Source organism: Pieris napi, chromosome 17, assembly GCF_905475465.1.
Source record: "Pieris napi chromosome 17, ilPieNapi1.2, whole genome shotgun sequence".
Classification (NCBI taxonomy): Eukaryota; Metazoa; Arthropoda; class Insecta; order Lepidoptera; family Pieridae; genus Pieris; species Pieris napi.
In genome coordinates this window covers 972,249-988,817 of record NC_062250.1, presented here as the reverse complement: position 1 = coordinate 988,817, position 16,569 = coordinate 972,249, and the positions used below count along the sequence as shown (strand labels likewise).

The 16,569-nt window shown below is 32.5% G+C and overlaps 3 protein-coding genes across 6 annotated transcripts; 1 reads left to right on the top strand and 2 right to left on the bottom strand.

Annotated features, from left to right (window-relative positions):
* Positions 1-313: 313 nt before the first annotated feature.
* LOC125057657 (TBC1 domain family member 19) lies at positions 314-9,126 on the bottom strand. Of its 4 annotated transcripts, none has more exons than XM_047661435.1 (11): positions 9,015-9,126; positions 7,959-8,093; positions 6,368-6,542; positions 6,107-6,194; positions 5,945-6,005; positions 5,097-5,330; positions 4,258-4,395; positions 3,267-3,429; positions 1,763-1,872; positions 794-885; positions 314-587 (listed from the first exon to the last, which is right to left on the bottom strand). In XM_047661435.1, the coding sequence occupies exons 2-11, from the start codon at positions 8,031-8,033 to the stop codon at positions 329-331; spliced, it is 1,395 nt and encodes a 464-aa protein (XP_047517391.1). In that variant the 5' UTR covers positions 8,034-8,093; positions 9,015-9,126; the 3' UTR covers positions 314-328. The 4 variants fall into 4 exon arrangements, with proteins under 4 accessions (XP_047517391.1, XP_047517390.1, XP_047517392.1 ...); XM_047661434.1 differs by lacking the exon at positions 9,015-9,126 and adding an exon at positions 8,197-8,605; XM_047661436.1 differs by lacking the exons at positions 794-885; positions 9,015-9,126 and adding an exon at positions 8,197-8,605 and having other exon boundaries at positions 3,267-3,344.
* LOC125057658 (protein yippee-like 5) lies at positions 8,791-9,628 on the top strand. Its single transcript, XM_047661438.1, has 3 exons — positions 8,791-8,933; positions 9,062-9,221; positions 9,296-9,628. The coding sequence occupies exons 1-3, from the start codon at positions 8,816-8,818 to the stop codon at positions 9,381-9,383; spliced, it is 366 nt and encodes a 121-aa protein (XP_047517394.1). The 5' UTR covers positions 8,791-8,815; the 3' UTR covers positions 9,384-9,628.
* A 360-nt stretch (positions 9,629-9,988) lies between these two features.
* On the bottom strand, positions 9,989-14,086 carry LOC125057656 (tyrosine-protein phosphatase corkscrew). The gene is made up of 2 exons (XM_047661433.1): positions 13,764-14,086; positions 9,989-13,092 (listed from the first exon to the last, which is right to left on the bottom strand). Exon 2 carries the CDS (start codon positions 12,985-12,987, stop codon positions 11,116-11,118), a length of 1,872 nt encoding a protein of 623 aa, XP_047517389.1. The 5' UTR covers positions 12,988-13,092; positions 13,764-14,086; the 3' UTR covers positions 9,989-11,115.
* Between the last annotated feature and the right edge of the window lie 2,483 nt (positions 14,087-16,569).

Below are 16,569 nucleotides of genomic sequence, written 5' to 3'. Positions count from 1 at the left end.
TAAAATTCAAAAACTCAAGTAATAAAATAGAAGCTTTTGATATGAAACTGAAACAAACTTGATACAAATAGTTTATAATTACCAGTTTGACAGTTCAAACGCATAGATTAATAATCCGCTTAGTTCCAAATACAGAGCGCAAAGATTTTCGTAAATGTCAATAAGATATTTTCATACTTTTGACAGCTCGAAAGAATGCATATATTTCAAAATATGCATTGTTACTTTTAGACATCTACTCGATTTTACGTATTGTTCGTTCCAAGGCATTTCGCCTGGCCCAAAGGAAATGCATTTAAATAACACTTCAAACTAGGAAACGAAAACTTTATTGAGGCTTCATCAAAGTCAATTGCAACAGAGGAATGACGGAAATGGTAGACAGGTCTGCTAAAACAGCGTCAACATTTTGTATGGTGTTCACTTGAAAAATATTCTCCTTTCTAAAACTCAGTATTGCCACCGCCAATAATGGTAGAATTTCCAAACAATCGTAACCTAAAATGGTATCCCATAATAGCAAAAGTTGATCAGGCGGTAAGTGACCGCTGAATGCCCGCATAATCCATTTGAAAACTACACGTATTCTGAAAAACAAAAATCCTATTTAAATCCCAATAGACCATAGAGATAATTTTTGATCTTTAATCAGCCAAACCTAAAATTGTTTTTCCCGTAATCGTATCCAGAACCTAGCAACTAAATAAACAATTGTGTGTGTACAAATTAATAGTAACGGGTTTTATGGATACATTTTAAATGCTTGTACTTAAATACATAAAAGATAACTTACGGATTGATATTAATATTCCGAAAATGAATCCATAATAACGGCTCGTTTGCTTCTAATAACCTCTCATACAGTAAGCAAAGTGACACAATACCCTTAAAATATATAAAATATTTATAACTGCGTATAATATAATATGCAAAAACTTCAAAAAATGCGTGAACACACATCAAAAACTACTGAACTAATTTTGATTGACTGCTAGCCAACGCTCGGTACACTCATACATTGGTACAAGGAAAATAAAATACAAGATTTAATGTGACAATGACTTATAGGCCAACATAACATACACGAATAGAAAAAAAATCTATTCATAAATTATAAAAAACTAAAAGAAAACTGATTTCAAAGTGTGAGGGGAGCAACTGTGAATATTCAGACCTAGCACATTTATCAAAATGCTCAATGTAGTTATCGGTGAGTTTTGAACAAAACGCGTTCGTCTGAAAGGAGGGACAAATAGGATGATGGGGTATAATATTGAAATATTAATTAGATATAGTTCCCAAAACATGTGATAAAACATTAAGGAAATTTGGTAGACGTGCTCGGATGTCTATGCTCCCTTTTTGGGGTCGGTTAAAAATAGAGCAGTGTTGGCCTAGTGGCTAAAGCGTGCGACTCTCATCCTTGAGGTCATAGGTTCGATCCTCGGCAATGTACCTATCAATAGACTTTAATTATATGTGCGCATTTAATATTCGCTCGAACGGTGAAGGAAAACCGGCTTGCCTTAGACCCAAAAAGTCGACGGCGTGTATGATTAAGTTGAGGCTCATCACCTACATCTCTATTACATTGACAAATGATGAAACAGAAAAAAAAAAATCAGAGGCTTCAAAATGGTTGTAGCGCCACAGGTTTTTACGCTGGCAAATTATTGCTACATTTAAAGCTCTAGCTCTCTTAAACAAAACGCTTAGCATATTTTATTTATAAACATTTAATACTGTATAATATTGTATGTACCTGCGGGTGTGTAGAAATATAATGCAATTTATGCCAATAGCGAATATAAAACGCTCGAAAAATAAAATACAATTGCACAGGATCATCATATAGATAACAGAATGGCGTCGCTGAAAATAAATTGGTGAAATTTGATCAGTTTAGTTATCATTTATGGCAATTAAACCTTTCTAGAGTGATCTTGATTGACAGATAAATTTGACAGATAAAAAGGCGGGACCTCAAGAGTCCAGATTGTGACAACTTGATTTTTGTGCCTACCAAATCGAAACTATTGTAATCCAACCGGGGTATCTACATGTTAATCTCTAACTTAGAGAAGAGAGAGAGAAGCCGTAATGTACGAATCAGAGTTGAGACTTCTCCCTCCCCTCTAAGGTCGTAGCTTCCATGTGCACCAATGGCTCATGGCATGCCTAGACCGAAGGTTCATCCTCAGTTCGAAAAAACTAATTATCACGAAGATACAAAAATCTGACATTCTCACTCTCTTTATCTTACTGCTTTTAGTCAAAAACGTTTTAGATTTCACTTAGGAGGCATACTTAACGCTAAGTATCGACTCAGCATCTTATTTTTAAACCACTCAATGACGTGCGGAAGTAAGTCTCTGGATCTCACCCTGTTTATATACCTATGTTTTTCGTTATTTTTAGCTAATTTTAATGATATGTGGTATGGCGCGTCTAAACGGGCCATGTTTTGCTGCAATTGATGGCTGCAACACTGTGGTCGGCAACATTGCAAACAATAGCAGCCACACTATGCAATATTGCAGTAATGTCCCGGCCATATAGCCAAACATGTTTTGTATAGCCACATATGGCCGATATTGCCCCGATGGGTGGCCGGACGATCGCTAGGCTATCGAATTCAACTGCAATATTGCACAGCCAGTTCTATTGTTGTTTCAGTCACTCTCTTTGTTATGGCACAGTGTATCCTTTTCTACGCGACATGACGTTTGCTATGAGTGAAGTGTGCCTGTTGCAATTTTCTGTGTTTTGCGATCAGCTGTATTTGACGTTAGATTACTACGTAAAAATTACTGATTTTGACATTCTAGTTCTTGAATAATTTATTATCAAGACTTATTTCTAGATTCAAATTGTCTACAGTTTCACGCCTATTTAAGTAGGGTCGAATCCACAATCTCTTCTTTTTTAAAACAATATAAGCTGCTGGGACAAGTGTGATTTCGTCAGCCATTGTTGCCGGTTTGTGTAGCCCGTTTAGGAGTCTGCATCATGGGCCATACTATTGCAGACATATTGCAACACATTGCCTAGCCATAGATTGTTCGGCCATCAGCTGCATTTAAATATTTTTCTAATGGCCGGACAATTAGTTGCCAACAGTGCAGCCATCAATTGCAGCAAAACATGGCCCGTTTAGACGCGCCAGTACAAACAGACCATAAGAACAGAGTTTCTCATTTTAAATATCATTATTATTAAATTAGACTAGACTTAAATTACATGACTCAGTCGGTCTTAAAACTTACCGTACATAGTGAAGCCATGAAAAGGTATAATTCCACTTGGCGGGAAAACTGTAATACTGTCAGCACATGTCTGTTTACCTTTGATCGTGACATTTAGTGGATTACCGATACAACCTTTTAGATTCTGAAGGACATCACTATCTCTCGAGAAACAGAGCATAACCTAAATTTAAAATATAATACTAAGAAAATTTAAATTTAACTAATATAATATTTCTAATTTATTATTTATAATTTATTATAATATATATTTTTGAAGATTGAAAAGGACAAAACCATTCGAATTAGTGAATTAGTGTGAGTGCACGTTAGTCTTAAGTGCTAAAGAGTGGTATTAAGTGAAAAAAAAATACCAAGTCTTCCCCTTAATACAGACTGTTCTTGTGTAATACTATTTGTATTATTGGACACTTTCCCATGTTAAATATACTTTTTAGTAAATAAAGTTAATTTTAAATTACGTATAACTAATACGTAATTTAAGTTAGGCTAGATCGTAAAGTTAAATGATGTCATTGCGCAGAGAAAATTTATTAAAAAAGAAAATATATTTATTAACATAATAAAAAAAGTACGTGCTTACAAAGTACACATGTCAGAAGTGAAACTTCTTTGGCAAACAAATTTTTAAGTCTTGTTCATATTTATACAAATCTAAACCTTTAGATTTCCGAGACTTAGAGGGAGAGAAAAAGGAAGTTAGAAATTGAATTGTCATTAAAATATTAAGTGACGAAAATTAATACAAATTATAAATTTATTTCTTCGATATTAAAAACAAGCGGCATTTTAATTTACAATTCGTCATTTTAGATTTCAATAAATTATTATTTTGCACATTACGATCGAATAATAACGGGCGAATTTGCGGGACACAGTTTAAATATTCTATGCATTAGAATACTTTAAAAAAACATTGAATAGTGATATATTTTATAAGTATATTTACGATAATATTTTTATGATATTTCTTTTAAAACCTAGTACTTACCTGATACAATAAATCTTCAAAAACAAAATATTGGTCATCGTTGGAGGCAGTGAGCTGGACGTCTTTGAATATCAACTTGTCTATCATCAGATCCACTTCTAGTACACTCTTTTTTAGTCTATTGAAGTACGCAGTTTGCTTAAATAATTTAAAAAAATGGCGGATTAAAACAATTATTTATGAAATTATTATTAAACTAATACCTACGTTATGTCTTTACGCTTGTCGTAAAGTTACTTTGTCTCAAGCCCCTATTCTACATAAAACTTCACCTGTGCTGCTATTTAACAAATAGAATACAAGAGAACAATATTTAAAATCTAATATTAGCAATAAATGTTTGTATTGAAACAAGAAACTTAGTTCACAAAAAACCTTCAAATCGGTCACTTTACTAAAACATTGTAGACCAACTTGTCTATACGGCTTTATTCAAAAATTAAACATTGACTGCGTTTAGCAGAACGTTTAAAAATTAATATTAAGCATACCTATGCGTAATATCGAGGTCGATATATCCTTGATTCAACTCAATTAGACATAAAAGTCAGTCAAATAAGGGAATTAATACAGGGATAATATGGAAGGTAAGAGTGACTGTAATTAATAAATAATTGTAATAACGAAATAACTACAAGTGCGTCTAGGTAGCTTCCCAAGTAGATAAGTGAAAGTGAAATCATAAGGCAGCCTGTTAAAAAATGTGTATTTGTACATAATAAAAAAAAACGTATCAATAACGAACACTATGTTACGCGAATTCATTAGGCACATTGTCTAGTCTATTATCTGTAAAGGGGAATATCTGATACCACTACAGAAATACTATGATAACTAACCTGTGCACCAACATCAGCACCGAGTACTTGAGCCCAAAGCTTCGCCCTCAAGCACTGAGGGCTTCCCTTCTTCAAGTACTCTTGAATAACTGGCGCGTAGCCCAACCCCGTGACCCTTTCACCTAAACCTATTCTCTCCGCTTCTATTGTTGAAAATCCAGAGACTGCACTGGGCATATTTGGATTGACACCTAACAAGGGTTCACCGTTTGTCCATTCCAGGTATATTTTACGCTAAAAGATTTTTCAATTTTAATTTGTTTGTTTATAGAACGCATCTTTTATTAGGGATTTGCTAACATCAAACTTAAATAAGTTCTTGCGCACCGTACTCTCAGGAAGCGTGTGTTTTTGATAGTTGATAGTAATACTTAGCGCTACGTTCAACGTTTTGGACTTGCTATACGAGATTTATTGCTAAATCTTGGCTAACTCTCAAACTTAGCATATTTAAGTTCAAGAGCTGTCAAATATTTTTTTCCTGAACTTTGACATATATTATATGCTCAAAGACTGTGACTTATGATACCTTTTTGAATATAGGCCTAAGAATTTTATAGACCTTCAGAAATTTTTTTCTAAGAGCATGCTAAGCGAGAGCCAACCAAATTCTTACGTTTATTATCACATTACTCACGTTACACTTAAGGCATTAGATAAGAGCCGAGCTGAGTGATAAGTCCGTTTTATAAATATTAACTTGAGAGATACATGTCAGTAGGCTTATAGAAATCGGGTATAAAGATAAATATGTTATAATATTGTATGTGATTTTTTCGTACTAGGCGCATGAATTTTGCCTTCATGTTGAATTAATTATACAAAAAAACAATATTTAATCAACTTACCAATTGATCTAAATTCTTAACTTGAAGGGGCAGATGAGCAAATTCCCACTTAGGTTCACCTCTAGAAAGTATCATTTATGATAAACATACGTTTTCTAATAAATTAAAAATGTTTAGTTAAAACTACTAGCTAAGAGACATTATAATGTGTGATTTACTTACTCTTTAGTAAAAGGAACATAGCCTGATAGCGTCAATAAAACTTCTAAAAAATCCTTTGGTGCATACACAGGTCTGTATTTTGATAGATCTGAAAAGTTCTCAAAATATTTATGTGAAACATTATTTTAATACTATAAAACTAAATCAAGATGTTTATAATGTTTTATTTTTAACACATTTGGCTAATCAAAAGATATTAGAACGACACTACAGTATTCAAACCTAGTATTAACGAATATTGACTAGTATACGTAATCTCACCTAAATTGTATGTACTAAGCTCGCTCCACTTAGCCGAGAGTTCTTCTTGCTCGCTCTGTGATCTCACCTTCGCTAAAGATGTTTCTAAATCCGAACACATCGAATTTAGTGATTTGTGAATTCTTTTCTCCCATTGCGCACTTGCTTTTGATAATGATGTTAGGGGATCGAGTTTCTGAAAATGATTATTCATCGGATTTGATACATTCAATTCACTTTGTCAAATGCATGGCTATCTTGATTAGATGTCCGCCCCATTTCTGCTTAAAGGCTGTTAAGTGTCACTTGGCGTTCTAAATATTCAGAAATGAGAACTATAGTGCGCGCTAGGTTTTGGTAGGTACAGATTACATCCATCAAAATCCCATACGTTCGTTTCTGACATACTATTCACAATTAGACATGTCTCGTTTTCGAAACCTAGTATGTATTATATAATTATATTGTATCTAACAAATTTCTTCAAATTTACCACTCGCCAACTTATACTTGGCTATACAAAATAAGAAAGTGCGTGCTTACAAAGTACACATGTCAAAAGTGAAACTTCTTTGTAAATTAATTATTACTATAGTAAAAGCCCCAATAGATCATGAACCAGTATATGATCACTCCATGTATTAGTATGTGCACACTGTTTACACACTATACGTGCTAATGATAATATACCTAAATAAATAAAAAAAACTGCGTTTACTGCACAAGACGTTATGCGACAGAATTGCCATCTAAACTTCTAATATGTAACTACTAAACGAATACATCAACCAATAGGGTGTATTTATTCTCGATCTCTCTTACTCTCTCTCTCTCAATGTTTCTTCCTATAGCTCTCTCCCACCTCTCGCTCCATGGCATTGTGCATGATGCGACGTTCGCTTCATCTCACTCTCTCCCTCGATCTTTCTCACTTGCTTGCTCCCTACTCTGGCTCCATGGCTATTTGCTTCATGCTACGTTCGCCCTTTCCCACTCTCTCTTAATCGGTCTCAATCGCTCCCTCCCTTTTCTTCGACATAAACGCTGCACATCTTCGTGACGCTAATATTATCATAGTTTCAACCGTAAAAATTGTACCCTCATGTGCCTAAAGAAGTTTCACTTCAAAAAAAAACCGAAAACCGTAGTTTTTTGCAAAGAACCATTTTAGAACCATTTTACCAACGAGGTACCATTTTACGTTGGTAAAATGGACAATCTTACAAAGAAATCGTTAACAAGTTTTACAACTATAAAATAAATTTTGTAGAGGAAATAAGCAATAGTTGAATTAAACTATATTATGACATGCTACCTAAGTCTAGTCTAGTGAAGTGTCACTAATGAAAACTTCCTGCACGATTCGCTTCTTATATTTCAACATGTGCTTCAACTAAAAACAATAATCGTTTCGCTAGAATTGAATCGATAACCTCCAAATTGAACACATAAAGAAGTAAACGTTTGCCTTAGTCAAGATGCTTTAATAGTATTGTATGTAGAAAGTCGAAAACTAAATTTGTATGAAAACGACAGTTCGTGTCGACGAATACTTATAATAAAAGCTCGTGTTAATAAAAGATCTATGTGTTTTTATATATTTTTAACTTACATTTTGCTTATTCTGTGATCGTACCCAATGGAAAACTGTATTTCGTAATTTTGTATCCAAGCCCTTTTCTTTCATTGCCTGTTGAAGTGTCTGTTTGAAATCCTCTTTCTTTACGTTCGGTGACGAAACTAATTTCTATAAATGCATAATTTTACGAATTAATTGCAGGTCATATTAGAAATATAAAATACCCAGAATATAAACCCTTCCTAACATAATATACTTAATCACAACTTACTTGAACATCGCTATAAAATGATTTGTAAATGGACAAGCTTTTTAATTCTTCGGCCAATTTCATAGCTGTATGGTGGATTGCATCTTCTTTTAAAGTTTCCATTATATTTTTAAAGTTTTTAACTAAAAAGCCTGGACTTTTATAGTATATGATTCATGTGTTAAATTTGATCCGTCATATTGTTACTTTTAACGAGTATTCTTATAACTCTGGTTGCTATAGTAACATCAGATTACGTTGTATATTATTTGACCGTAAAACCGATGATTAAACAATGTATGTGGTTAGCACAAATCACATAAAACAATACTTTTATATAATGACGGCCTGTGTATACAATTAATTTAAAAAAGCGGCGCCAAGCTAAAGTTCATTGAGATTCAACAATGTTAACAGAAGTCATATCAACAATGCGTACCGTGTGACATATGTCAAAGCGACACATTGTTGTTGTCATGTTGTTTATGTCATGATGAAATAAGACAAAAATAAAAATTATTAAATCCAATCGTAAACATTTGTTTTAGAGGAAGGTCATCTTTATCTTATTAATTTTTAGTTATTACAGCGCAATATATTATTGCTCGTATAATATACAGCGTAAAGTCGTAAAAGTATAATGGGAAAAATATTTCTTGACCACATTGGAGGAACTCGGCTGTTTCTTTGTGCTGCTTGTGATGTCGTCCTTACAAATCGATCAGAGCTTATAAGTACAAGATTCACTGGAGCTACAGGTATTGTATTTAATTGTATATTACCATACCGCAATACCCCAACTCTTTCCTATGTAGTTATTAGTAAAAAATGAGGCTCACCTAAACTTTCTCTTTAAATTACAAAGAATGTAATTTACTGTTTTCAGGCCGTGCATTTCTGTTCCACAAAGTAGTAAATCTAATTTATTCTGAGGTGCAAGATCGTGTTATGTTAACTGGTAGGCATATGGTGCGAGATGTATCTTGCAAAAACTGTTGCACTAAACTTGGCTGGGTGTACGAGTTTGCTACTGAAGAGAACCAACGGTTTGTACTGTTATTCATTACAATTTTATTGAACATAATATATAAATAAAGTATAACTTCTTTCTTTGTTACAGCTACAAAGAGGGCAGAGTTATTTTAGAAAGAGCCCTAGTAAATGAAGCTGAAGGTTTTGAGGAGATTCCTGTAAATAATGATGATTAAATAGCCCATACAAATTCTATTCTCTTGCATTTTCAAATATCAGATGGTTAATTTATGTTTTGTACTTTTAAACCATAAGAATATGTAGGTATTGGTAGAATTTAAAATTTTGTGATAACTAATCTTAGGTATTATATTCTCTAACAGTAGTAAAAATATTTAATTTATAATTTTTAATCAATAAAATGAAATTTTAGTATTTTAATTCTATGTACGATCTCTTAAATAAACAAATACTAAACCCAGTTTTCATTTTACTATTATCTTTAACTTACATAATAGATATAAATAAAACAAGTTGGCTTAATACAATATCACATTTTATTTATTATTATATTACATAACACAACATATATCTTTTGCAGATAACAAAATTTGTTTCTCTAAGAAGGTTTATGAAAAAAATTATTAAGCTCAGCTTTTATATTGGAATATAAATAAAAATGCCAACAACAAAAATAGCTATAATATTTGAACACTGAATGTTAAATAAGGTTTCATTAACAAATAGCTTTATTTTGAAAGTGCTGTTTGAAGCAATCAAAACTGGATTGAAATTGTGATAGTGTTCTAAATTGCCACCTATTTTTAAAGTGCCTGTTTAAAAAAAACTAAATACCTACAATATTGCTTACTTAAATAACATTCATTATTCAAAGTGTAATAAAGTACATCCTACTTTTAAATAATAAAAATCCTTACAAAATTGCGCACCGCCACCCATGATTTAGGGTGTTACTTCATTCAAAAGCACCTTATGTTATTTCGTAATAACATACAGACAATAAAAAAGAAGTATAACATTGCATATTTCATATAAACAATATAAAAGGGAAAAATTTAGTACTGTCTATATCATAAATAAAAATATATTTTGTCTAATTTTGAAGTATTACCAGACACACAATCATTGCCCCATCAATATTATAGGTACTCATGACACTATGTTGTTTAAAAAAATATTTTTGCACCTCTAAAAAGCTCTATCTTAAACCTAATACATTCTCTTGTACTCAATGAGGCAAATTTTTAAATTGTTTTCAAACATACTCAACTAATGAAATTTCTAAGAATCAGGGATCACGTCATTATCCACTAGAACAGCAAATCAAACGGATATATTTTATGTTCACTTCAGAACCAATTCGAGATCACTATGAAGCCATCATCTAGACTTCGTGTAGTACTTTAAAGCAATGATTTGAAACATTGTCAGGTCTCCTTTACCACATATTATTTTTGCATTTGCATATAATCACCAACAAGACATTATTTTACTTTTCTGTACATTACTAAATATTATTTAAACTACTGTATAAATTATGATAAAATCCATATTTGAATATGCATTTAACACTTAATAATATATTTTTAAAGAAATATAAAATATTCACTAAATTAAACAAAGCTATAGCAGACTACTTAGTGCTCTTTTTGTTTTAAACCGTGATAAGATTTTTACACCTTTTCTCTTATATAACAAAACTTAAATATTGTTTGTATCATACTTGATAAAAGTACCTTTAAGTGTTTATACGACAACAATAAATAAATGATATATCAACCTTGCTGCATAATAATAATCTAATTAAGAAAACCTAAACAATACATTCTTAGAACATAGAAAAGATTCAAAACATGTGTATTGATAAGCGCCTTGAATGATCTATAATCTAATATTTTTTAATTTATTAAACATTTTATAGCATATCCTTACCTCTACAGGTCAGAATCATACACGGGGCGAATCAGGCGCAGGTTCCGCTGCTATTAAACCCACCCGTTGCTTTTCAGTTTCAATAAATTCTAACAAGGCCATGTAAATGAATTTGTACTGAGCTTCATTCTGGACCATACCAGAGCGCTGGTCTCTTACCATTTGTACAGTGCGATGTACGTCGATTTCGCAGTCAAACCCTTCTTTCCTTATTTGATCCAATATCATGTCAATGACGATGAAAGTGCCAGTGCGACCAATTCCAGCTGAGCAGTGGACACACACTACAGCTTGCTCAGGTGGCTCTGGGCCTGTCATAATCTGCTGCAGCCTGAAATTCACATCTAATAAAATGTTCAGTACTCGGCCGGGCTCTGAAGGGACACCATGATCTGGCCATGCAGTAAAGTGAAAGTGGTATATAGTCCTTTTTACATCCGACTCATCCTTTTTTGTTACAATAAAGCGTCTTAGTGTATAATCTTGAGTTGATGATTCAGATTCATTATAAATAGTGTATTTCTTTATAACTTCTGTTTTATTTAATTCAGGCCAGTAACGTTCACATTTTACTTTGCCACGCTCAATCTCTTTTGTAGTCATAATAATAATGCGCACATCTTCCTGCCATATCATTGACCAGAATTGATAAATTGTGGTGGAAAGGCATCCTTGTGTAGCAATGTATAGTTTGTTGTACACATTTTCTGGGTCCCCATTAACAACATTTTTCTGTACTCTTTTTTGGCCAACTGCATCAATATAATTTGTAGGCTGAGGGATTGAAGGCTCAGTTTTTGGTTTGTAAGTTCCATTTGTCTTTCCAGTTTCTGAAGGAGTTTCTTCTGTTATAATAACTGGGGTGTGTACTGGAGATGACTTATCTTTTAGATCTCGTTTAGAAAAGCCATGTTGAGAGGAATTTTCATATGTTCCATTAGTATCATGCTCTGGAGTGTCAATAAAATCAGACCTAATGTAGTTAGCATTAATATAGTCAGAACCAGGTGGGGCATCTGGAGGAATATCATTTAATACCACTCTTGTATGGTCAAAGGGTATAATATTTTTGTATCTATTTTTTCTTATATTCTCAGGTTTTGAACCTTCCATCCTATCAAATAACTGCAAGTTTTCCATCATCTGTAATGTCTCAAACTCTTCCCAAAAACCTTGTTTATATGCCATGCTTTCTATTGGACCCTCATTTTCTTTTTGTAATTGTTTGACACGTGTATGAAAGTGTTGTACCTGAATACGAGTAGCATTAAAGGGTTGTATTAGTCTGAGAACATCCCCTGTTGTTTCAACCATGGGGTAATTGCGGTAGTGTTCAATTAGGCTAACGAGGTCATCAAACTGTTGACCTCCACCAACATCATACTTATTGTCTTTACGTCTTATTATGACGTGCGTTACACGATCTCTTGTGCGCACTGATAAAACAAAATCACCAGGTTGCCTTTGTGATTCTCTTACAAGAAACGAACCACTTCTACCATTTTCCAGCATCATTCTTTCTGCCTCTTTAGCTGTAAGCTGACCATGGTACCACCTTTCAGTTGTAGGATCAGCACAATTTAAAGGTGTTTTTAACCTAATTATACTACCACTTATTTCACGCAGCTGGCCTTGATTGTCCATATAATATTGGACTAGTTCTGAGAGAGTAGCAAACTTTTCACCTCCATAAAGATCAAGAAATTCTCCATTATTTTGAATTTTGATGTGTGTTACCTCACTTCCTCTTCTTACAGATAGTGTAAAATCACCTTTGTTGCTCATGCTTGGCCTAGCTAAAAAATAACCATCTCTCCCACGGTCCAAAAGTAACTTTTCTGCATCCACACCATTTAGATATGGATGGAACCATCTCCGTGTTATCATCTTATAGTGTTATTACCCAAAATGTACTAATTGGGTATTTATAAATGCTTGTTATCAAAGATATACTACCTTATTCTTGCACCTCCTTGCACCAAAAGTAACCATCTGAAATTAACAAAAGTGATGAAAAGATAGTGTTTTTATTACTATTATGTTTGCCAAATCCTAAGACAAAAGATATCAGAAATCTTTTCTGTAAATTATATTGAAAATGTGCAATTATACTGTCTTTAATTTAGTAAATATATAAGGAAATTGTTTTGAAGTCAGTTCAAAATATATTTTTCCATTACATGTTACATCATAATAGCAATTCAACCATGAAAGTGATCACACATTACACAGACACACCCTCTGTTTCATGTGATTTGAATATTCAGGTTAGAAAAGAACTTGATTTAATAAGACATTGTTTAGATCTTTACTAGTTTTACATACAAACAAGATAATAAACCAATATATATAAAAAAAATAAGTTATCCTACATATTATAGAATTGCATTTAGTTATTAAACTAAATTGATATATATATAATTATAGTTTATAATAAACACATTTTACCAATACATATACAATAAAATAATAGCAATCATATGGTTTGGAAATTTGTAAGCGTTTATACCATACACATTAAAAGATACAAAGTGGAATTTATATTATGTACGTATTTATATCTACGCGGTTAGTAAGAACACAAAGGTAATCCAGCCAACAAAAAAAAATCTTATATCACTTGTGAAAAAATATGTCAATATATGTATAGCTTCCGATCTTACCTCATGAAAGGCACCCATGCAGCAACCAACACACCGTATTCCTTAAAAATAGTAGTTAAACGTTCCGAAGTGTTGTTGCTATGCTGACTTTAGACTTTTTTGTATCACTGTTTTCAAGGGCGTATACACGCGATCTCCCATAATAATGTTAGTTGTAGATATTAAATGAAAGAAACAAAAAAAATCGATCTTGGAAGGAAAATAAAGAGACAAAAACTAAGAGAGTTCAACATTGAAAGACGAAAAATATTTTTTCTTTCAATACGAGCTTCCAAGACGGTTTGAGCTGTGACTTCAGACTGGAAAGTCAGTGGACTTCTTAAACAAATTGTCTTTACAAGTCTGTGCCATGTCCATGTCAATGATTTCTTTCACCACAGAGCACAAAAAGTAAGCGCAATCATAATAATTTGATTATAATGTGCGTTTTCCAATTACAGAGCATTTTGCGACTCAGTGCCGCACAATGCCGCATAATGCTGAAGCTTAATTGGAACGTGAATTAGTTTTCAAATGCATCAGCAGAGTGCGCTAAGTCAGTGTTGTAAAAAAAATGTTGAATTTGTATGAATTGAGTTTGCAACCTCATTAATGTATAAATAATGTGGTAAACAATAATAATTGGTTGAAATCTTTTTACGCTTATTTTAATCATCAAATTATTTCATTAACATTTTTTTTATTGAAATAATAGAAAACCTTTAAAGAATATAAGGTTTTAACAAGCTAAATTAACAGTAAAATATTTAGTTTCATGTAAGAAACATCATTACGTCATCATCATTATTCATCATTTACGTTTTGAGTAATATTTTTTAATGATTTCTAAAAAAATTATATACTTTTTCAAAACCGTTGCATTTTTTTCTAAAGTATAATCCTGTACAATAAATTTGTTTACAGATCCGAATTTTAAAATAAAATTGTATTCATATTTTAAATGAGGAATATAAAAAAAAGTAACTATTTATCATCCATACTAATATTTTTTTTTAGCAGTTTGAAATAACTTTAATTATTTTCAAAATCTACGACGAAACGAAAGCCTTACAAATTTTTCAACAATAAATAATATTTACTAACGAAAATTTCGATAAATGCCAACTTAAAGAAAAATACTGGTCAATTTTCTATCACTGTGTTGGTATTGTTTGCGAGAAGCTCGCGAGAGCATTCGTTTTGAGAGTGCTCAATTGTGCGAAGCGTTGCTGTAGTTGGAACACTCGACGTTGAGCATTATGCCGCAAAATGCGATCTAGTGCTGTAATTGGAAAACGCACAATATGATAACAATCATACAATATTATATGGCTACTTAATGATCAAGTCTAAATTCAAATCATATGCAGCTGAAAAATCACACAAAAATATCATAGAATTAGCTGTAACAATTAGTAAAGAAAATAGGTATATTTAGAATAACTCGTTAAAAATACTTTCAAAAGCCTTATTTGCGTTTTACTAACCATCGTAATCTGTTCAGTTTCAAGTACAATTTTTTTACATAGAAATATGATTGTTTATTTTTTGTCCATAAAAAAAGAGCCTATATGCCCCTTAAAACTACGATAAATCTAAAGTAAATAACAGTAATTAATAAGTCCAAAAATATATTCCTAAATCATTACTATTTATCTTCTTTCGAATCAGATTTTAGAGATTTTCCAAAATAACTTGATAGCACTTTTCGGACTGCTTGGCGTTTATTTTGCGATGAGCCTTCTCCATGTTGAAACGGAGATTTAGGCCAATGTTCAGCAAAGCTCTGACGCCTAAATACTTTGCCTAGAGATTGCCATTTTTGCTCTGGCGCTACGTCCTTATCTTCAAAGTTTTCCTGAATTTCTGAAGGCCTGTCACCCTTAAAAGCGAATTAATTTTTAAGGTGGACGATACATACAACAGTACAAAATAAAATTTTGTTAGCAAAGAAAATAAATATTACTGACATCGTTGGATTTTGTTGACCGCAGTTGATTTCTGAAGAAATTTGTAATAGATTTCTTCCATGTTTTGGGATTTTTATACGAGCGCAACTCCATGCTACTTGTACCTTCGCCGGGTATATTGTTATTTTTATTATATATCTTCTCTTCTTCCTTTGGATGTTTTTCATTTTGTAACTGACTTCCTTCTGGACACAGCATTTTCACGAGTTTTTTTAAATGTCTTTCCCAAAATATTGAAAACAACAGAAATGATCGAGCGTCATTTACTATTTTTGACAATCAAAGACAATTTAAAAAAAAACAAGTTTAGTCCGAAAATAGTTTTGTTTTGTTGTAAATATGATTTGACGTTTGTTTGCTGTATACCAGTGCTACTAGTGGCAAAGTTTGGCAGTTTTCTCCTCCATTAATTAAAACGCAAATAATACTTGAAAACATTGTGTTAGATTAATGCATGTTGTCGAGACACGTTTCCATACATGCATTAATCTTGCACAGTGGCTTTCAAACTTTACTTTTGATAATGGTTTTGTCATTACGTCAGCTAACTGAATTTTTGTGGGACATAATATTTATTAATCCATACACGAAGTGTTCATGTATAAAATGGTACCGCACGTCTATGTACTTCGACCTTTTGTTGAAGGATCCATACTTCATAAGTTGAATCGAACTTTGATTATCAACACGCAAATTTATTTTTATGTCCAGAGATTTGAGATACAATGCCTCTTTGCAACAGTCTGCTGCGGCTATGTACTCGGCTTCAGTCGACGATAGCGCTACTATTGGCTGCCTCTTGGATGCCCATGATATTGGCCCATCGGCTATCATTAATATTAGCACGGAGTCAGAAG